Source organism: Drosophila serrata, unplaced genomic scaffold (assembly GCF_035046125.1).
Source record: "Drosophila serrata isolate PLE 108 unplaced genomic scaffold, ASM3504612v1 contig_184, whole genome shotgun sequence".
Taxonomy (NCBI): domain Eukaryota; kingdom Metazoa; phylum Arthropoda; class Insecta; order Diptera; family Drosophilidae; genus Drosophila; species Drosophila serrata.
This window is the reverse complement of record NW_028257082.1, coordinates 3,335,146-3,358,471: the sequence shown is the minus strand read 5'-3', so window position 1 is coordinate 3,358,471 and position 23,326 is coordinate 3,335,146. Positions and strand designations below refer to the sequence as shown.

Sequence of the window (23,326 nt, the reverse complement as noted above, 5' to 3'; positions counted from 1 at the left end):
CTAGAACGATTGGGCGGTTGATGCTGATCAAGAATATATATGGTTTATAGGGTCGGAAATGACTCCTTCACTGTGTTTTAATCTTCTGACTGAAGCCATACTCTGCCAAAAAGGTATAAAAACAGACCATTTTCTTAAATAATTTCAGCTTTCCAAACTTCATAACTAAGCCAAAATAGCATTAATTTTGATTCGGAAAGCTTTTCTGTGCAAGTTTTTTTAGCACTAAAAAATCTGCATACTGCGTTTATTGCTGCTATAATAAGTTTCTGAATAAAATTATAATAACCCGCAAAAAGGTATAAAAACAGACAATTTTCTCTAAAAATTATAGTTTACAAAACTCATAACTAAGCGAAAAAATCATTCATTTCAATTCGGAAAGCTGTTCTATGCTAGTTTTTAGTAGATTAACAAATCTGCATACTCAGTTTTTAAATTTAAAAATTTCAATTTATTGTCAAATTTTGGCAATTTTAACGATGTAACCCCTTATAAAATTTTCCATTTTCGAAACAGTTTGAAAAAATTATTTTTCGACCGGACATGTCTAGAACGATTGGGCGGTTGATGCTGATCAAGAATATATATGGTTTATAGGGTCGGAAATGACTCCTTCACTGTGTTTTAATCTTCTGACTGAAGCCATACTCTGCCAAAAAGGTATAAAAACAGACCATTTTCCTAAATAATTTCAGTTTTCCAAACATCATAACTAAGCCAAAATAGCATTAATTTTGATGCGGAAAGCTTTTCTGTGCAAGTTTTTATAGCACTAACAAATCTGCATACTGCGTTTATTGATGCTATAATAAGTTTCTGAATAAAATTATAATAACCCGCAAAAAGGTATAAAAACAGACAATTTTCTCCAAAAATTATAGTTTACAAAACTCATAACTAAGCCAAAAAATCATTCATTTCAATTCGGAAAGCTGTTCTATGCTAGTTTTTAGTAGATTAACAAATCTGCATACTCAGTTTTTAAATTTAAAAATTTCAATTTATTGTCAAATTTTGGCAATTTTAACGATGTAACCCCTTATAAAATTTTCCATTTTCGAAAAAGATTGAAAAATTTATTTTTCGACCGGACATTGCTAGAACGATTGGGCGGTTGATGCTGATCAAGAATATATATGGTTTATAGGGTCGGAAATGACTCCTTCACTGTGTTTTAATCTTCTGACTGAAGCCATACTCTGCCAAAAAGGTATAAAAACAGACCATTTTCCTAAATAATTTCAGTTTTCCAAACATCATAACTAAGCCAAAATAGCATTAATTTTGATGCGGAAAGCTTTTCTGTGCAAGTTTTTATAGCACTAACAAATCTGCATACTGCGTTTATTGATGCTATAATAAGTTTCTGAATAAAATTATAATAACCCGCAAAAAGGTATAAAAACAGACAATTTTCTCCAAAAATTATAGTTTACAAAACTCATAACTAAGCCAAAAAATCATTCATTTCAATTCGGAAAGCTGTTCTATGCTAGTTTTTAGTAGATTAACAAATCTGCATACTCAGTTTTTAAATTTAAAAAATTCAATTTATTGTCAAATTTTGGCAATTTTAACGATGTAACCCCTTATAAAATTTTCCATTTTCGAAAAAGTTTGAAAAATTTATTTTTCGACCGGACATTGCTAGAACGATTGGGCGGTTGATGCTGATCAAGAATATATATGGTTTATAGGGTCGGAAATGACTCCTTCACTGTGTTTTAATCTTCTGACTGAAGCCATACTCTGCCAAAAAGGTAAAAAAACAGACCATTTTCCTAAATAATTTCAGTTTTCCAAACATCATAACTAAGCCAAAATAGCATTAATTTTGATGCGGAAAGCTTTTCTGTGCAAGTTTTTATAGCACTAACAAATCTGCATACTGCGTTTATTGATGCTATAATAAGTTTCTGAATAAAATTATAGTAACCCGCAAAAAGGTATAAAAACAGACAATTTTCTCCAAAAATTATAGTTTACAAAACTCATAACTAAGCCAAAAAATCATTCATTTCAATTCGGAAAGCTGTTCTATGCTAGTTTTTAGTAGATTAACAAATTTGCATACTCAGTTTTTAAATTTAAAAAATTCAATTTATTGTCAAATTTTGGAAATTTTAACGATGTAACCCCTTATAAAATTTTCCATTTTCGAAAAAGATTGAAAAATTTATTTTTCGACCAGACATGTCTAGAACGATTGGGCGGTTGATGCTGATCAAGAATATATATGGTTTATAGGGTCGGAAATGACTCCTTCACTGTGTTTTAATCTTCTGACTGAAGCCATACTCTGCCAAAAAGGTATAAAAACAGACCATTTTCTTAAATAATTTCAGCTTTCCAAACTTCATAACTAAGCCAAAATAGCATTAATTTTGATTCGGAAAGCTTTTCTGTGCAAGTTTTTTTAGCACTAAAAAATCTGCATACTGCGTTTATTGCTGCTATAATAAGTTTCTGAATAAAATTATAATAACCCGCAAAAAGGTATAAAAACAGACAATTTTCTCTAAAAATTATAGTTTACAAAACTCATAACTAAGCGAAAAAATCATTCATTTCAATTCGGAAAGCTGTTCTATGCTAGTTTTTAGTAGATTAACAAATTTGCATACTCAGTTTTTAAATTTAAAAAATTCAATTTATTGTCAAATTTTGGAAATTTTAACGATGTAACCCCTTATAAAATTTTCCATTTTCGAAAAAGATTGAAAAATTTATTTTTCGACCAGACATGTCTAGAACGATTGGGCGGTTGATGCTGATCAAGAATATATATGGTTTATAGGGTCGGAAATGACTCCTTCACTGTGTTTTAATCTTCTGACTGAAGCCATACTCTGCCAAAAAGGTATAAAAACAGACCATTTTCTTAAATAATTTCAGCTTTCCAAACTTCATAACTAAGCCAAAATAGCATTAATTTTGATTCGGAAAGCTTTTCTGTGCAAGTTTTTTTAGCACTAAAAAATCTGCATACTGCGTTTATTGCTGCTATAATAAGTTTCTGAATAAAATTATAATAACCCGCAAAAAGGTATAAAAACAGACAATTTTCTCTAAAAATTATAGTTTACAAAACTCATAACTAAGCGAAAAAATCATTCATTTCAATTCGGAAAGCTGTTCTATGCTAGTTTTTAGTAGATTAACAAATCTGCATACTCAGTTTTTAAATTTAAAAATTTCAATTTATTGTCAAATTTTGGCAATTTTAACGATGTAACCCCTTATAAAATTTTCCATTTTCGAAACAGTTTGAAAAAATTATTTTTCGACCGGACATGTCTAGAACGATTGGGCGGTTGATGCTGATCAAGAATATATATGGTTTATAGGGTCGGAAATGACTCCTTCACTGTGTTTTAATCTTCTGACTGAAGCCATACTCTGCCAAAAAGGTATAAAAACAGACCATTTTCTTAAATAATTTCAGCTTTCCAAACTTCATAACTAAGCCAAAATAGCATTAATTTTGATTCGGAAAGCTTTTCTGTGCAAGTTTTTTTAGCACTAAAAAATCTGCATACTGCGTTTATTGCTGCTATAATAAGTTTCTGAATAAAATTATAATAACCCGCAAAAAGGTATAAAAACAGACAATTTTCTCTAAAAATTATAGTTTACAAAACTCATAACTAAGCGAAAAAATCATTCATTTCAATTCGGAAAGCTGTTCTATGCTAGTTTTTAGTAGATTAACAAATCTGCATACTCAGTTTTTAAATTTAAAAATTTCAATTTATTGTCAAATTTTGGCAATTTTAACGATGTAACCCCTTATAAAATTTTCCATTTTCGAAACAGTTTGAAAAAATTATTTTTCGACCGGACATGTCTAGAACGATTGGGCGGTTGATGCTGATCAAGAATATATATGGTTTATAGGGTCGGAAATGACTCCTTCACTGTGTTTTAATCTTCTGACTGAAGCCATACTCTGCCAAAAAGGTATAAAAACAGACCATTTTCTTAAATAATTTCAGCTTTCCAAACTTCATAACTAAGCCAAAATAGCATTAATTTTGATTCGGAAAGCTTTTCTGTGCAAGTTTTTTTAGCACTAAAAAATCTGCATACTGCGTTTATTGCTGCTATAATAAGTTTCTGAATAAAATTATAATAACCCGCAAAAAGGTATAAAAACAGACAATTTTCTCCAAAAATTATAGTTTACAAAACTCATAACTAAGCGAAAAAATCATTCATTTCAATTCGGAAAGCTGTTCTATGCTAGTTTTTAGTAGATTAACAAATCTGCATACTCAGTTTTTAAATTTAAAAAATTCAATTTATTGTCAAATTTTGGCAATTTTAACGATGTATAAAATTTTCCATTTTCGAAAAAGTTTGAAAAATTTATTTTTCGACCGGACATGTCTAGAACGATTGGGCGGTTGATGCTGATCAAGAATATATATGGTTTATAGGGTCGGAAATGACTCCTTCACTGTGTTTTAATCTTCTGACTGAAGCCATACTCTGCCAAAAAGGTATAAAAACAGACCATTTTCTTAAATAATTTCAGCTTTCCAAACTTCATAACTAAGCCAAAATAGCATTAATTTTGATTCGGAAAGCTTTTCTGTGCAAGTTTTTTTAGCACTAAAAAATCTGCATACTGCGTTTATTGCTGCTATAATAAGTTTCTGAATAAAATTATAATAACCCGCAAAAAGGTATAAAAACAGACAATTTTCTCTAAAAATTATAGTTTACAAAACTCATAACTAAGCGAAAAAATCATTCATTTCAATTCGGAAAGCTGTTCTATGCTAGTTTTTAGTAGATTAACAAATCTGCATACTCAGTTTTTAAATTTAAAAAATTCAATTTATTGTCAAATTTTGGCAATTTTACCGATGTATAAAATTTTCCATTTTCGAAAAAGTTTGAAAAATTTATTTTTCGACCGGACATGTCTAGAACGATTGGGCGGTTGATGCTGATCAAGAATATATATGGTTTATAGGGTCGGAAATGACTCCTTCACTGTGTTTTAATCTTCTGACTGAAGCCATACTCTGCCAAAAAGGTATAAAAACAGACCATTTTCTTAAATAATTTCAGCTTTCCAAACTTCATAACTAAGCCAAAATAGCATTAATTTTGATTCGGAAAGCTTTTCTGTGCAAGTTTTTTTAGCACTAAAAAATCTGCATACTGCGTTTATTGCTGCTATAATAAGTTTCTGAATAAAATTATAATAACCCGCAAAAAGGTATAAAAACAGACAATTTTCTCCAAAAATTATAGTTTACAAAACTCATAACTAAGCGATAAAATCATTCATTTCAATTCGGAAAGCTGTTCTATGCTAGGTTTAAGTGGATTAACAAAGCTGGATAGATTTTTAATTTGTCAAATTTCGAATATGAGAAAATTAAAACTCTAATCAACGTTTACTTCAATTTTCTATTAGGTTCTTTTAGATTTTCTAAATGTTACAATATTTGAAATTGTCATTTGTGTTAATTTTTAGCCATTTTAAAACACATTTAATTTAATTTAAATTTTGATAATATACCTGGGTTACATCAACTTATTCTGACGAAAAATAACGGTTAATTTAAGCTGGTGTTAACGCGTCGCTATCAATTTAACAGTATTTTAATACCATACTCACGCCAATCGGTTTTGTTAATTTATTTACCTTTTAAACTTTAATTTTACATTGAACAGTTTAAATGCATATTTGTTTTTTGCCTCATTAACTATTTAGTTTTTAACTATTGTTTAAATCTAGGTTTTTTCTTTTCGAGTATTAATACGGTCACTCGCAAAAACTCCTAGTGTTGGATAATCCCAAGTTCTGGCGACTTCGGTCGTTGCCCAACACGTAAGGGTTCTGACTGCTCTTACATACAAATGTACATATAAACTAACAAATTAGTCTTCGTTTATTATAGAAAATGGAAGAAAATGAGACCCACACAGAAGCCAAAGTGTCCGCGGAGCCGGCTAATGGTAAGTGCGCAGCCAGTACCTTTCGGTTAGTAACGCCTCATTCGTTCTTTAGGTGAAGATGACGCGCCCAGCCAGCACGATCTAATTATCCTGCAAGCCGAGATGCGTAAAATGCAAAACGAGTTTAATACGCAACGGGCAAAGATGCGGGAGCTATATATACAGAAGGAGGCAGAGGTCAGCCAGAGCCAGGCTGAGCGCAGGCAGCTGCAGGAGGAGCTGGACGAGCTGAAGACCCACCTTATGGTGGCGGACCTCAAGTCCGAGAACGAGATGCAGCTGAGGGATATTAAGGCCCAAGAGGAGATTTCATCGCTACAGCAGCTAGTGCAGGACACCATTGAGGAGTCCTCCCATTACAAGGCGGAGCTGGAGCATCTTAAGCTTGAGCTGAGCAAATACCACCAGATTCACCAGCAAACGCAGACCCTGGCTCAGCAACCGCAGGCTGAGTCATCCGGCGGAATCGCGCCCCAAGTGCTGAATCAGGTTAAGAAGACGCTGGGCTCGGTGCGCAAGCTGGGCAGCGACTCGCTGAACAGCAGCTTTCAGCAAGAGGATGACAATCGTGGATCGGGAAAAGGCAATGGAAAGCAATTTGTAAGTGGCTTGTAAAGATTGCTCCATCAGTTTCCTTACATAAATTCACCTTTTAGCCTTCTGAGGAAGCGGAAATGCTGCACTCGATTGTAGAGCAGCTGCAGGAGGAGATGAAGGCGCTAAAGGTGAAGTTGCGCGAGCAGGATGAGCAACTGCAGTCCCGATTAGCAGTCAGCAAAGAGGAGTCGTCGGTACACGATGCATCCGCCATGCACAAGTCCACGTCCATGGATGTGGCCGAATCGGGCTGCGAGGCCTGCAGTGTGGCGGAGAAAAGGGCCGAGGAGCTAAACGCACACATTAAAAAGCAACAGAAGCAGGTGGAGCTGCTGCAGAAGCAGTTGGCTGAATCCCGCGAGAGTATGGCAAAAGAGGCAGCGCTGCGGAAGGAGCTGGAGGACCAGTGGCAGGAGAAACGTGAGGCCCACAAGAGCGAAGTACAAAGTCTGCGCGAGCAGGCAAAAACGAACGAGCAGCGACTACTAGACATGCAGCAGAAGTTCCTCGAGACCAAGGATGAGGTAATGAAGCAGATACAGCGCGTCACTGATGACAGGGAGCGCGTCAACAAGCAGCTGGAGACGTTGCAGGCGGACAACGACTTTCTGTCAGGACGCTACCTGGCCACATCGGAAGAGATCGAGAATCAATACATTAATTTGCCTAACACGGTCGTCGAGCTGCAGGAATTGATTCTCCGCCAGCAAAACGAGCTGATCCAGGCTCGTCTCAGCAGCGAGTACGAGCGACAAAAGTGCCTGAGCACCCTGGACGAGACTCAAATCCTGCGGGCCCAGCTGGAAGAGAGCAACAACGAGCGTCGGTCCTATAAGCGCAAAATGCAACTAGATATTAAGTCATTGCAGTAAGTATAAGCTTGGCACCCGATATGTGTAGCTCAGGCTCATGCTCACTCTATATTCACAGGGATCGTGTGACGGAGCACTTGGTCACGGTGCAGGCGCACGAGACGACAAAAACTCAACTAGAGCGCAAAGAGGCTGAGCTCAATAAGCAGTTGTCCGAGTGTCGCGTGGAAATTATAGAACTGCAGGAGGCGAATGTAAGTAGTGGTGATACTTCCTGTCTGTTTCGCTTCCAACTAATCCCTTTTTCGCAGGAGAAGTATGCCAAGACCAACGCGGAATACAAGACGAAGATAAAAACGCTGCAAGAGGAGCTCTCCACCATGGAGACCGTTCAGAAGGATTTCGTCAAACTATCTCAAACCCTGCAGGTGGGTGCAATAAAAATATAAAAATATGGTTTATTCACTTGAATACATTTTTTTGCATATTATCCCTAGATGTCGTTGGAGGAGCTGCGGCACGCTGATACGGAAGTGCGCTGGCAGGACGACGATGATGTGAATAATTGTCCCGTGTGCAACGCCGGCTTTACGGTCATGGTACGAAAGATCCACTGCCGGCACTGTGGTCACATCTACTGCGACAAGTGTCTAACGAAAACGGTGCCATCTGGGCCACGAAAGCGTGTGGCCCGAGTCTGTGATATTTGTCACACGCTGCTCACGCCAAATACAGCACCCTACTTCAGCCAGGGACAGGCGCCGCAGCTGGCGCAGCAGCAGCAGGGACAGCATCATCAGTCCAACTAGGCAGCCGGGCTTTAAGCCCTAGTTATTGTGTGTGTGCGACCATGTATTGCTCTGTTTCCGCGCTCCTTAACGATTTACGATTTGGGGGTCAAACCTTTCCATTTGCCGTTTTAGGTCGAGTCATATCCACTTTCGCCAATGTTTTATTTTTCGATTTTAATGTACCTCTGTGCTCCATTTATGTTGATCATTTAGTTGTCTATAAGCTTTTGTCGTAGGTAAGTTTTCATAATTGAATTAAACTCAAAGCAAATATACAAATTAAAAACAAATTGCGTTTGTTTGTAGTCTACTTAAACCAACTTCGCCTGCAATAAGAGAGGGAGCAACAATTAAATGAAAATTATACTTAGGTCGTGTCATGCAACAAAGGGTTCGCTTGGGTTTGTTCGGGATTTGGTTTATTCCAAAGTACAAGGCAAACGAGGTTTGTAAATTAGTTTAACAATTGTATTTGTGTCTTCATTTGGTTGCGAGGAGCTAGGATTGGCTTAGGTATTTTCTAAATATATTTAAAATTAATAACAATGTCGGGCATGCCCATGTAAATTCTGTATGTACAACTCTCACTTCAACAACTAGCGCATAATGAAAATCTAATACTGCAATCTCTTGAACAACTACAAACACTACACACGCAAACACGGGGGGGGGAATCACATTCGCATTGGGGAAGCAATTACACATTATTTGGCACAGAGTCTCTGCGGAAGAGATTAGAAAAGAAAAAAAACATAAATTAGAGATAATTAGGCTGTGGAAAGGGATTTTGCATCGCTTACCTCACCATAGAATACGACCTGCTATCAGAGCTACTATGGTAACAGCTGCCACGCCCACAATGCTCATCACGCGAGAAACTACAGGATTGGGAAAAGGAAGGACATTCAGATCAGTGATAGTAGTTTTTGAGGTATTTTGTACGTATTAATAGTGGTAGTATTAAATTATATTACATGGAAATTAGGCAGACTTTAAAGCATAATAAAATTAAAGTTAATTGTGGAAGCAGTAGTCTCGTTTACATTTATATGCCACCCTCGATCGGTCTATTTTATAGGAAATGTGAGGGGTTAGCCGGGTCTGTCATGGATCTGGTGCTGGTGTTGATGCTGGGGTACACATGCGTGCCGACATTCACAAACAGAAATCAACCAATTGGACACTTACGCGTGAATCCACACCTTGACTGCGCGGTGCTCGGCCTTCTGTGAGACATTTAATGTTTTGATTGGACATTGCTTGAATTTGGACAAGTCACAGGAGCGGACGAAACACATTGGTTAACAGAGAGTACACATATGCTGGATCCTGCCTCCTGCCGGTGCTGACTGACTGTTCTGTGGTGCTGTGATGCGTCGTGATTCGCAGTGCTTGGCTCGGGATGTCGATTGTTCGCGGTACAGAGATAGGTTACAGACAGCGGCATAGATATAAGGATAGATAGTGTGGTGGAGAGAGAGCGTTTCCTTAGCCTAAATATGAGCAAAAATGAGCGCTTCTGGATGGATTCCTATACATTTTCTACTAATATATGCATGTAGATATCAAAGTTTTCGATGGAGCTTTGGCCTTGAGCCAGTGATGACAATGGTGACTATGGTGATGTCTAATGGAAAGCGTTTCGGCTTGCGTTCGTTCGCTCTACAGATTCATTCTATTGCGGCTGTTCACCTGCTGCACCGCCTCGACCTCCGGCATTGTCCATATCGCGGCCGTGCTTGCTCAGCCACTCGATTACCACGCCGTTGGACCAGCCAAACCCTGTCTGTACGCCGTACTCGCCACCGCCACCATGTCCTCCAAACTGTTCCGCGTTGTACTGAAGAAGAGAGGATCAAACAAACGTATTTAGATGATACCTTGGATCTGAATCAAGATCAGAGATGCCTCCTACTTCCTAAATTATCAACCTTCTCCCTTCGCTTACCTTCTCGTACATGTGGAAGTTATCACTGTAAGCCTTAAAGTTAGACTTCACCCAGCGGATGGCCCACGACTTGGACAAATTCTTGGCCTCGGGTGTATTCAGGTTGTTCAGACCCTCAACCACAATGTACTGCAGCGGGGCCCACACGTTGGGGAAGTCCCATTGCTCTCCGGTTTGGTACAGTGTATTGGGAACACCGCCGGGGAATGTGTCCAGCTTGTTATCCGCAATATACTTCAGCACCGACTTGGAGATCTTCTCGGAGTCGGAAATATTGTAGGCCTTGACCCACAGCGGCGAGAGATTGGTGCCCACGAAATAGTTGCGCGGCTTCTGGTTGATCATGTCATAGTCCAGCCAGCAACCGACCTCCTCGTTCCACAGTACTTCCTGGATGCCCTGTAAAAATGTTATATAGATGTTGGGTTAGTTCGTTATTTATTTATGAAAATAACAAATTTCAGATGAAAGTGGATGCAAACCTCATTATAAGTATGATTATTTTGTATTATCTGTCAATTTTATACATTAGTTCAGTATTAAGTATGGCTTTTGTGTGACGAACTGCGGTTATTAGGAAGGAAATCTCGAGTGATATTAGGAAAACTAATGAATGAGGTCACTTACTTGCAGCAGCTTCTGAGCCTTGTTCTCGTACTCGGTGACCTTTTCAATGTTGCCTGCCTTTGCGTGGAACTCGGCTATCAGCTTGGCGTTCCAGTACAGGAAGGCGTTTAGGTCGACCGGGACAATGGAGCGGGTTTTCAGATGTGTAAGGTTGCCCACATTGGTACCATTCTCGTTGATGAACCAGCGGGAGCTGAAATCCATACCCGATTCGGCCGCCGATTTGAGCTCACTGTAATGGTCCTCCTTGGCCTCCTCGGTGTCAAAGTTCTCGGCTGTCTCCACATCCTCGCTGTAGGACTCTGGCCGCGGGCCCGTCGACGAGTCACGGTAGACGGTCAGGTTGTGACCCTTAACCTGCACAGTGTGGTTATTCACAAAGTACTCGTACTCGTGCTCCAGCACCTCCAGTGCATTGATGGCGAACAGGTCGTCATTCGTGAAGTCCACATATGACTTGACCATTCCGGTCAGTAGTGGCGGCTGGGAGCGTCCGTGGTAGTACACTCGGCCACCGTTGGGAATGAAACCAATCCTCTTTACGATCGACATGAAGTTCTCGATCATGCCGCGAGCAGTTTCATGCATCTCGCTGTAGAGCAGTCCGCGGATAATCCAGTAAGAGTCCCAGTAGTAGAACTCGATGAAGCGACCGCCAGGTATGATGACCGGATTCGGTACCGGGATAATGGAGTAGTACTCGGGGTTCTTTAGGACATCGTCCTTCATTTTACGTCCCAGATCTCTCCAAATGTTATTCAGCTCCATGCCCCACTGTTTAAGGTCCGGGTCGGGAATCAGATCGAGAAAGCTGGGATTCTCCTTCCAGTCCGTGGGCGTCCACACCTCCAGTTCGGTACCCTTGGGGCTGAAGTACTCCTGCAAAGGCAAATTACCATTCTTTATTTGCTCGCAGCGAAGAGATCTACGGAGCTGAGTTCACTTACATCGACGAATTGCTTCAAGTCGTCCCTGCTGGGTGTCCTGTTCTTGGCCTCCATCATAGCCTCAAAGTCCGCAAGGGTCTTGGCTGGCGGATTGTTCAGTTTCATGTCCACAAAGGTCTTTGAGTCCGCGAACAACTTGGCCATTTGGATGGTGTGCAGCAGGTCACCAGTACAGTAGATTTGACTGGAAATTAGGCAAATGATACATTTTTGAATCGTCCAAATACAGGTGTTTTTGTGCATAATAATATTTGTCGAAGGCAAATTTAATAAAGGTAAAGAAATGTTCATTTAAAATGGGGGATGTAGTGCCATTACTGAATTTGATGCTCATGCAATTCGTTTAAAGTAAAGACATTAAACCATGTGTTAAACGGTTTTACTAGATATTCAAAAGGTAATTATTCTTAAATTATTCACAATACAAAATGTTATCTCGTCAAAATTTACCTCATTACTCACACAGTCTTTGTCACTTCCCCCACATTAAGTAATGATTAACTAAGTCCCGGATGACTTACGTAAGTTATCTAATTCCCGCCATATAAAGAGCATAACACTGGCTATTCTCATATAGTACACACACACACACTACTGACGTCATTAATTAGTGCAAATAATTCACAAATTAAATGGATTTAATTCCACTGTAGCCCGAGTATCCAGCTGGTGCTGCTAAGTGAACACCTGTCTAAAGTATCTATCGTTCAATCGAATCTCTTGATCTCAGATACGACTATAGCTAAGGCACGAATATCCAACTCGTCACGTTTATGGGACTGGGGAAAGGAAAGCACTCAAGCTGAACTCATATATAGTAATGCTGGCTAGTACTTTGCATACATGAACGCTCCGGAGAACCACCAATTAAAGATCAGAGTCCGGAAGTCTGCGGCCAATTCTATTTCACTTACCAACTGTCGAACGGATCGGTGTCCACATCCTTGGCAATGGCGTTATCATTGTCTGTGGTGAAGTCAATGGGCGAATCGATGGACTTCGCCTGGGCAAGGACTGCCAGGCAACTCCAGCTCGCAAGGAGCAGCTGGATGTTCACTAACTTGGTCATAGCACTCTAGGAACTCTTTTCGCTTATCTAAGGCTAATTACTTAAGGATCCAGCTGGTTAAAGCGGTGTCTGAGTTGTAAGTAAGTACAAATTGTTGCAGTTTGCTGGCTGATATACACATATATATCCCTATGCGGACAGGATATGCTCGCGATCCCCGTATGCGATCTGCTGAGCACAAGCACAACCAGCGCCAGTCAGCGCAAGAATACTTCTAACTGTTTCGCTGGATTCCATTTTTATAAAAAAAAACCCCCCATACATAAATCTACGACGACGACGAGCGATCGGAAAGCGAACGATCGTTGATCGTTGGCGCCTCGGGTGGGGAGCTGGAGACTAGTTGTCGGTTTCGGATTTGGATTTGGATTCGGATTCGGATCCGATGGGGTGTGGAGCGGGGTGAACACCTAGTCGTGCTTTGGGGGCGCGTTCAGTCTATTTTTAAAAACGTCAAAGTGGCCCGAAACCGACACAGCAGGTTCACTTGCTCGAAGTCTCGTGAACCTGGCAATGCATCTGCTGCTTGCTAACTGGATCAATGTATCCGTATCTGTTGGATATTATATGAAGAGTTTAGCTTTTTGGCACAACTGCCGTTTGAATATTCATTGTGTGTAGCCTTGAAATATATATATTTATCCATATTTATCTGTAATTATATATCCATAACTATTATATCGCCTAATAGGCGCTGGTCCACCCGGTACCCGCATCGAGTACATTTTAAGTTCGCGTTGTTCTGTTTGGGGAAGGCACCACTGTAATGCCAAGGCATTTCTACTGATAGCCCAAAATTTCGGGGATTTTAGGCCTAGTTTAAATGCTAATTAACACTGTTCCAATTACAAAAAGATTGGAAAATTCCGCTAAATGTTTTTCGCTATCCAAGTAACCTGCTTGTAAGACTATTATCAAGAATCCTGAAATACATTACACATATCTCTGGATAACCAAATGATTTGCATTAAAATTTAGCATGTTAAAGCAAACTAGGTCGTACTATTAATGGCTTAAAAAATAAACTCGGATATTGCCTTATTAGAATGGGTTATCCGCGTTAGTGGCACGTGTGTCTGCCCCAAAATAATGGACCGGAATTGCGACGTTTAGCATGAATGTCGCTCTACGTACATAACTATATACGTAGTATGAACCTAACGAGTCTTAATTGAACTGATTTGCTGAATAAGGATTGCTTTCGCAGATTAACAAATGGATATATATATAATCAAGATCAAAACGTAAGGCGCATATAGTGGCTATATATAACCGAATCCAAATATAACACAATTCCATCCAAAGGTCATTAGATCGTGAAATCTATTCTTGTAAGTCTTCCTATTACAGCATCTCTAGACCTAACTATACTTCCATAATATCTTTAAGAACATTAAGTGGCTCTGAGTTATGATGAATTAGTTTTATATGGGTTCTGGTCTTCTGCGCAGTGCGATGATATAACACTGAGATCGGGAAACAACAAATGGGAAACCGAATAATCGGAACCATTGTGCAATTTTAATTCAACCTTACGGGAGTGAGAGCTCAGAACCAGATATAAAATGAGAACGGGAATCGAACCTACAGCCTCGAGCCTCATTGTTCTGACATTCTGTGACGACAGCGGACAGTTGCAGTTGCAACTGAATCAATGATTTCTGTCGTCACAAGCGTTAACATTTCATGATTCCATTAGGAAAACGATTAACTTTGTGAATAAGAGAACTCTATTACTTAACCCACTGCAGCTATCTTAGCTGTCTTCAGGGGCAAAGTTTATCTAACTTTTATTTTGGCGTACTTCCGACATGACGGAGCTCAACATAATAAACCAATATTTAAACTGCTGTAAGGGTTTTTGTTTTTAAAACTATAAATAACGTAGGTAACCGTTGATGACAAATATCAGTCACAACAGCTGGGCTCTACTACGTGCAATGAGTTTCCAAACAGTTTGCGTTTGGGAATTCAAAAATTTGTTGAATCTTTAAATATTGTTGGTCTTGGATTCCCCCCGGTGGGGGCTTCCGATTCCGCATAGCATGGATATTCAAACAATTCCGCCTTTAGTTCCTGATAAATCATAATGCAGTCGAGACCCTCCTAAAGATGATATCACAACTATAGAATCGAATATCTAGCATTTAGTAGGGACTTTCAAGTACGTGAAGGCAATAATTAAGTTTCCTGAATGGGGGATGTTCGTTCACACTCCCACCATTCATCTGGTTTATTATGTTTGCCAATGAAATTATAAAACGTTTATATAGATCTCGATTATGAATCGCAATTGTCGTCATCGGGGGAAGCGCTAAGTGACCGGGTGCCTTCAATGTGACGTCTTTGTTCGAACACAATGACCAAACGGGCTTTCGATTCCGATTTTTGAACTCGGCTCGACTCGGCCTGGCTAGAAAACAAAACGTTGCCAAAATCATCCAAGGACAATATTAATCATTATGTGGGCCATTCAACGCGCTCGCTTAATTGCCGCTTTAGTTAATCGCTAAACTAGCTATAATAAGGCACGGTCCGTTTGATGGTTGAGCCAAAAAATTTCAAACAAATACCTGAACTTCATATCGGTACGGTACACTCCGCTGACATGTTTAAACATTCGAGAGGAAAACATTCGGAGAAGCAAATACAAAAACTGGAAATGTAATTAAGAAGCCTGCATCGGGTTGAATTAACTTGTTTTAGATCTTGCACGATTCGCTTTGCTTAACGGTTCAAATACATTCGCAAAAGACCTTCCAAAGGTCATTGATACGCACAAAAAATTATTTGATTTATTCTATGAAGGAAATCCCTAAGCCTAGAAAATTATGAAATCAAATTATATATCTATCATGCCACAATTACATATCATTATTCAATCCGAGATTGCCAGCTCAATTAATAAAGAAGTACTCGACCTACAATTATAGTACTCGGCCATATTGAGTAGGCTTATCGATCGCTTATCAGAACCAAGACATTGAACTTAATCTTGCAGATTACAAGAGAGTTCTTTGAGTATTTTTGATCAAGGGTCTTGTTTATTGCCCTGAAGTATGACAGAGATCTTGAAGTAATTTCTTCTTGTTGACAACTGCGTCGTTTCGTTCTGATTTTATCTTTAACTTTATCTTTATCACTTGGAGGTTCGATCAAAGATTAAAAGCGCAACAAGCGAAGAAGGTTCGGCGCAGCGAATAAATTAACTTGCTAATTAGTTTCAAAAATTTCTGGCAGATGTGGCGAATACTTAATATATGTGGGATTGAACAGGTTTAGCAGCAAAGACAAGTACATCATCCAGTCTGGTTAGATTTGCATTTTGGCAAACGGAATTTATATCAATATTTATTTTAGTGGATGCAATTAATATTTTCTAAACCAGAAAGTGGGTTTTTAACAAAGCGAGGCTCAGATACTAAAAATAAATACTAGATGCCTAACGTTATATATTCTATTATGCATTGCGAGCTATTCGTTCAGCACTCCGTTTAAATGTTAAGTACCCGGGGACCACAGATCACTGACACCGCATGTCGGTGAGGAAAAATAACACGACTCTAGGTTTGCAACGCGAACGGAATAAACGCAGGGAAAATATCAGCAGATATCAGGGAAAATGTCAGCAACCACAACAATTTGTATTGAAAATTATAATTTAATTGCTTTTGTATATTCAGCTCGCGGTTTCTGTTTTTCAGCCGCTTGGGAGTCCCATGCCGAGATCGCAATTACAAATATTTTTATTCACTAAATTACAATTGTTTTATTTTTTTCTGTTTTCCAATTAGCGCCCGGTTTGTTTTCACGTTTCACACACTTTTATTATTGGCAATTTGCTCAGCTGAGCGCGAGTTTTTATAACTCGCTCACTATCTGCGTTGGACACCTGATTACTAACTATATATGCCCGGATTATATGTATTCCCAGTTCTAATCAGAAAACGCTGCTCGTCAGCACATCGACGATGTTGAGAGCTTGAAGGCTACACTCAGACTGCCTTCGGCCCGGCGATGGAGATTCAAATTTAAATGGGATTTACTTCAAACTCTGACCAGAATTCAATTACCAAGATTTCCCATGGCCCTAAGACGTAAGCAAAACCTTCTGCAGCTGTCGGTTTGTTGGAAACTGCCCTCTGTATTTTGTCTTTTTCGTTGAAAACTTAAATAAACATCATTTCAAAAAGCTAATAAACAGGCACATCAGCCGAGTGACAGATTGATAGCCAATAAAATGTTTAAGTGCAATTATAATACCGAATAATTTGATCAAATTCAATTTGCTTTTGAAAATAATATTATGGAAAAATTTTGGCAATTTGCCGGAATCGTAAATACTTCTGCTCGATTCCCTTAAGCTTTTCTCCGACAAGATCTCAGAAATTGTGCGATAAGATAGAATTGCACTCCAAGGAACTGAGGTGGTATTTATGGCCCCATCATATATCAGTGTATTATCAATTCCTAATGGCAATAGCAAAATAAATAATTTCTTTGGCAAAGAGTTTATTCACTAAGATGGTATTGAACAATAAACTTAATTCTTCAATTCCTTAAAGTATTTATTAAAATTTATGAGATAGGATGAATTAAAAACTGGATGCAAATAAGATTTCTTGTAGCCAAAAAGACTCTTTTTTACCACGCTTTTATTTATGTAAATCACTTAACCCAGACTCACCTAATTCTACGGTGTTGGGTGCATCCCCTGATTCTATTGAGATTACATTTGAACAAGTGGGGGAGTCGGGGCAGACACTTAAATATATTCATGAGAGCTGTAAGTACCGACAGCTAGAAATTAAAAATGAACTAGAGGGGATCTTTGCACAGATAATGAATATTCGCGCTGTCTGTCAGTGTCTGGGTTGATAAGACAATAAGAGCTATAGCTGGACCAATATATTCACTCTCTGAGCGCCATCTGGTAAAGTGAGTCGGCGTTGATGAACAGCTCATTGCAGCTAGACTTTAAGTATATGAAAAATATTACGTATACGCAGTGGGCACACCGCCAGGCCACGAGCAATTGCAGATCAGCGTCTAACGTAAAGCGGAAAACTATGTTCGTGACAAAACACAACTGGCGGAAAAGATTAAACAATTCATTTTAAATTTTTGCGCTGCCATATTATTTTTAAGCGCATTTTGTAAGAGTAGTTTGTTTATATTAATGACTATCTTTTTTATGGGTTTACAATAAGTAAACTAAATTGAAAAGTCAATTAAAAACGTGAGGTTTATTGGAGAGTTTGTTTTGTTGTTTGTTTTTCAGAAATGATTATAATTTATAGAAATCACTGGTTTAGAAAAGATATATATTTCGACAGATATATAATTTATTTTGAGTTAAACCGTTATAAGTGCACATAACAAATGATTTATTTGCAACATTTTTTTGTAATGGAAATGACAACAGCTTAGTGAGTTTTTTGTTATATCATGGAGGAATCCGTTGGGAATGTGTTAATTATATTGGCCGTTGGAATTCCGAGCAAAGAGTTATAAAAAATTGAATTCCCTGTATCCTGGATACAAATTAAGCTTTGGTTTACTGCATAACTCACAAATATATAATATATACATATTCAAAGTGGGTTTAAATTAATGGAAGTTGTGTGAATAAAATCCTAATTTATTTATTAATTTATTAATAAATTTATTAATTTTTTAAGAAATTTATATATTTAAGATTAAATTCAGAGGATTTTTGGCTCTTAACACATAAGTTCAGACTGTGAATTTAAACACTTTCTTAATAAATGCTCCCTTATTGTAGCTTCGCATGAGCAGCGTCTAAACACAGGTCTAATTCTACATTCTACATTAAGTACTATTAACTCAAAAGTATGCAGTACACCTTGGCTGTGGCCCAAAAGTGGACTGTAAAAAAATTAATAAACAAAAGATAAGCCGCACAATCGGAAGGAGGGGCTCGTTACGGTGATCGATAAGAGGGCACGGAAAACTAATAACTGATATGAGACCATTAGGGAGGTAAATGTGTCCTTGGCTTGGGCAGTTTTCCCACATCGAAATCATCTGTTTCTTCAAGTGTACGTTGCAGTTCACTAAAATTCCAAAGGTGCTTTGGCCGAAGGTCGTATGTGACTCTGGCCTACACACGTGCTTAACTACTAAGCTACTTGTAAATTCACTTTTGCTTGTAATTGCATTGTTTATGCACCCGGATTTTTTAGAATTTAACACAAAACATGTTTAGGTTCACATTTGTTTTACATTTTGCATTCTTTTCTTAAAAGTTTTCACATATTCTGGTAACTAAACAAGTACTAACGATTTGAGAATATACATATATTTGCTCTCTTCGCCGTCAACGACATTTGTGAACACAAAGCGAAAACAAAAAATGGAAATAATTTCCAAATGTGTTAATGAGAGGAAAGGCGTATACCCTACGGTATATTACAACGTTAATATGATTTATGGATTTTTGTATTATATGGATATATTCCTTTGATTTAAAATGCATTGTTAATTAAAATATAAATAGTAATTTATGGAAAATCTTTGATTTACTTAACTATTAGGATGTTTCAATTAAAACCGTGATAAAAGAAACTTAATATTATTTAAAAAAAAAAAATTAGGAAAATCATTCTTTTCAGAGAACTTTTTTGAAAGGCACTTTTCTAAATTATTATTTTCTAAAGATATGGATATTATTCTTTTTTACAAATAATGATTATACCTCGTTTTAGTTCGATCCTTTAATCAATATAATGATTTTAATGAATCAGATATTCTCCTGTTTGAAATATTATAAATGTAAGCTTTTTCATAACATATATTCATATAGCAAACTTATTAAACACTAACAACTGACCTGACGTAGAGTACAAACAAAAGCGGAAAAAAATGAGAAAACACAATGAGATTTTGGCTTGCCGGCTGATTTGAAAACGTAAGCGTGCGTGAGGGGAGATAAAATAAAAACAAGAAAACAGAAAACAAAAAAAACAGTGGCATTGGCACAGAATAGCAAAATAGCAAAATAGCGGCGGTTTTAAATAAAACTATAAACTATATCTAGCTCTATATACGCTCGCACAGCTCTTGGCACTCGTTCGAGACATTTGCCAATTCGGCCATTGCGGGCAGGAAAGTGAAAGCGGGCAGCTAGACAACAGATGTCCTCAGTTGGCAGGCGAAGTGCACTCTGCATTCTGCAGTCTGCAGACTTATGCAATGGAAGCTCTACACTACGATTTCGAGGAACTTAACTCACCCATTGCCGTTGATTTTGTGATTGTTGGAGGAACGCGCTGGAGTGGCCATCGTGCGGCGACTAATGTTGCTCGGGGACGTTGCGATAAGTAGTTTCCAAACGCGCGCAGGGCCGCGAGATGGGAGCACAGCTTTTAATATGGCTAAAATGTTTTGTTTATGTCTGCCGCTTGTTTATCACTAGCTGCCAATGTGCGTTGTTTGCATTTATCACTCGACTTCGATCACTGCCGTACGAGAATTTCCGCCAGCGTCGGTGTCCACTTGTTCTGCCTTCGAGCAGCGCCACGAGATTAATGACGGCGGTGCAAAACCTACGGTTATTAAATAGTTTTTGCTCAGTGCCTTACCACTCTCTTTACACCCGCAGTCTCAGTCTCACGGCAACGTTACATATCCAAAAGTGAGATATCAACGGCACTGAGAGCGAGCGGATGTGCAAAAACTCGTATGTATATCCGAGAGCACTACACTGTCAGGCATGAGGGGTACATAAATCGATAAAATGGTTAATTAATATAAAGTTTTAATTTATTATTTGTTAACTCTAATCTGAGCGTTTTATACAAGGGCAACTTAATTGATTACATTTGTGCAGCAACTTTTGACCAAAGATTTATTTATTTTTAACACAGTAATAGTTCTTAGTTTTTAATGGGAATTGTAATTTAGCTGTCTTTATTATAATGAAAATTATTTATAATTATTTATTATTTATTTGTTGCCAATTGTTTAAACCCTTTTTGTGGCTGTGTATAAGTGACAGCTGTTGGGGAACGTGAGCGCTCAGCGTGCTCGTGGTTCTCTTTCTGTGATAAAAAGCCACTCACACACACACCGTCATGTGTGTGTGGGGGAGAGGAAATTTAGCCCGATCGTGGTTTTTGTGTGTGTGTGACGTGCGTCACGAGTACAACAGCCGGCACTCTCACTCTCCCTATCCACTCTCTAGGCACACTTCTCTTCCTCGATTCGCGAACTTTGGCTTCGCTTTTTCCCCTCCCCACATGCCGCCCCTTTGGTCGCACCTTTCTTCTCTTTTTGTTGATGCAATTCACAGGTGAATTGTAAAAGTGACGTGTTGACAGCAAAAACTGCTACCGGCAAAACAGAATGTTTAAGAACCTAACATGGGAGTGTATATTGAGTATGTTTGTCGCATATTTGAATCATTCCCAAGGTGCCCTTGCCAAGTTTGCTACCCTTTTGCCAGTCAAACCTGTTCCAAAAATTGTGCGAGCTGCGAGTCTGCGAGTCGGGAAACTGCCAAGTTTCGCCTAAACAACAGCACGTTTTCATCTCGAAATACCAATGACCTTCGGCTGTGACCTCTGGGCAATCACTCGGGCAGACACACACTCGCAATTGCAGCACCAGCACGTCGTTGAAAAGAGACATCAGATAAGCGATACTTATCATATCGGAACAAGGGGCCAACAACTCCATTACCAAGCGGGACTTGCATTGATCACGAGCTAAATATAGGCATCAAAGGGTTCCGCAAAGTTCGATCAAATCCAGTAATTCGGAATTTCTTCCCCTTTTAATTTCGATATCAAACGGGTTTTTGAACACACAGACAGGCGACGCATACTTGAGCATGTGTAGATAAAAACTCGTATGTATGGGGGGCTCGTCAAGCACACACAATCACAAACCAACATATGTACATTTATGTCTGTACATATGTGAATTTAGGTTTATTTTTATGTTTTTAAATGATTTTGCTTTGCGCGGATAAAACTGTTCTCATTTCATAAGAATAGTTTGATTTTCATGTGACGTACAACAGGGCGTATGAGCGATAAGTTGATCTGACATAATCCGCTAGCGCTGCTCACTTTTCCTTTCGACATCAAAGCAATTTCCACCCATTCTTAATGCCAAGTTGATTGCCCTAGGCCAATTGGAGCTCGACACTTTGAGAAAATCCAGCGGTCAGTCCAGCAATTGAATCCAATTGAATCAACTTGTCCAGTTAGTGACCAGATTTACACTTGCCTCAGGGAATGTCGCCCAAATGGAGGGCGGAAACGTTAATTTAATCGTGTTAATTTATATTCCACAGCCAATGAAAACATCTCGAAATTAAACGACAGTCCCAGGCAAGTATGCTAATGGCGCAGCATTCCAGAAGGTCACAATGTTATGCCAATTGAGCAATAAAACCAAATGGGAAAGTGTAAACAAAGTCAACTTGTTTGGCCCGCTTATCTGCGCAGTGCACGTTTCGGGGGCTCGTCAATGGGAAGGAGTGCATTCTGCTTGAAAGATATACAAAAGATTAGATTCAGATGACGACATTTTAAGCTAGAATGCATCATCCACTATGAAATTTGAGATAAAACAAGTCGGAAATTTCATATATACTTGGTTTGTAAGGATTGTAAGGCTTTAAGGATGTGGTTTTTGGTCTTACAAACTTATAACTGTGATAAATATGTATAGGAAAGTAAAGAATAATAACTAATTCACCTTTGTCTATAAAGGATATCCGGTATATTTGTAAACCTTGCACATTATTCAAGAACTTATGTAGGAAGGCGTGCTTTAGAAATATAATAAAAAAATTATTTGCCAAAAATGGTTTAGTAATACTGAAAAATTATTATTTTTTATCCCATTTCCCTTTTAAACAAAGTCTAATCATTATGTCTAAAAGAAGCGATACTTTTTGGTACGCCTAAAACTGAGCCATATAATAGAAAGGTAGTTACTTCGTAAATATAGTATTGTATTGATACGTACCAAAGACCTGGAGAATAGTACTACTTATATGTATTACCTATAAATGATAATCTGAGCTTACTGTACTTTTTACATCTAAGTTCATTGGCTTAAGTTAACATTAAGAACTCTGTAGACACTTCTTTCATCCCCTTGCCTGCTTTATATGTACATACATATGTCTGTATTTATGATGCAATAACCCGGCAAGTGCAAACCAAGGCGTAATATGAACTGTTAACTTCGGAGTTAACAGGGAAAGTAAACATTCTGTAAGTGAAATTGTTTGTTTACGCGTCGTCTGGCATTGACACTGAGTAGGGGACGCGTGTATATGTTCAGATGTCTGCAATATAAATACACCAAGCTGCAGGGCATGAGCAATTGATCAGCTATTATCACAAGACAATTTGGCACAGCGAGCGGTATTTGAGAACATAAATAGCCTGAATTGTTTATTTAATGCAAGTCTTAGTAGCCGCCAACTTCTGCGCATGCACAATTCAAGTTAACGAGTGTGCGACCAGCCGGCGACGCGAAGCCAAAGCAACTGACATTGAAACCGGAAAATGGAA

At 38.4% G+C, this 23,326-nt stretch overlaps 2 protein-coding genes across 38 annotated transcripts; one reads left to right on the top strand and one right to left on the bottom strand.

Moving 5' to 3' along the window:
- Nucleotides 1–5,791: 5,791 nt before the first annotated feature.
- On the top strand, nucleotides 5,792–8,469 carry Rbpn-5 (Rab GTPase-binding effector protein rabaptin-5). 2 transcript variants are annotated; one of them, XM_020946696.2, is made up of 7 exons: nucleotides 5,792–5,851; nucleotides 5,922–5,979; nucleotides 6,032–6,579; nucleotides 6,636–7,444; nucleotides 7,507–7,642; nucleotides 7,700–7,816; nucleotides 7,886–8,469. In XM_020946696.2, the coding sequence occupies exons 2-7, from the start codon at nucleotides 5,925–5,927 to the stop codon at nucleotides 8,195–8,197; spliced, it is 1,977 nt and encodes a 658-aa protein (XP_020802355.1). In that variant the 5' UTR covers nucleotides 5,792–5,851; nucleotides 5,922–5,924; the 3' UTR covers nucleotides 8,198–8,469. The 2 variants fall into 2 exon arrangements, with proteins under 2 accessions (XP_020802355.1, XP_020802356.1); XM_020946697.2 differs by having other exon boundaries at nucleotides 5,804–5,857.
- Nucleotides 7,818–23,303, bottom strand: Treh (Trehalase). Of its 36 annotated transcripts, none has more exons than XR_015270604.1 (8): nucleotides 22,970–23,303; nucleotides 20,026–20,338; nucleotides 11,702–11,885; nucleotides 10,755–11,633; nucleotides 10,128–10,526; nucleotides 9,368–10,019; nucleotides 8,980–9,057; nucleotides 7,818–8,901 (listed from the first exon to the last, which is right to left on the bottom strand). XR_015270604.1 is itself a non-coding variant. In XM_086828109.1 (8 exons), exons 2-7 carry the CDS (start codon nucleotides 12,768–12,770, stop codon nucleotides 8,981–8,983), a joined length of 1,842 nt encoding a protein of 613 aa, XP_086684235.1. In that variant the 5' UTR covers nucleotides 12,771–12,839; nucleotides 16,594–16,776; the 3' UTR covers nucleotides 7,818–8,901; nucleotide 8,980. The 36 variants fall into 36 exon arrangements, 22 of the variants coding, with proteins under 22 accessions (XP_086684235.1, XP_086684224.1, XP_086684239.1 ...); XR_015270605.1 differs by having other exon boundaries at nucleotides 7,818–8,505; nucleotides 8,985–9,057; XR_015270592.1 differs by lacking the exons at nucleotides 20,026–20,338; nucleotides 22,970–23,303 and adding exons at nucleotides 12,616–12,839; nucleotides 16,594–16,776.
- Nucleotides 23,304–23,326: the final 23 nt, after the last annotated feature.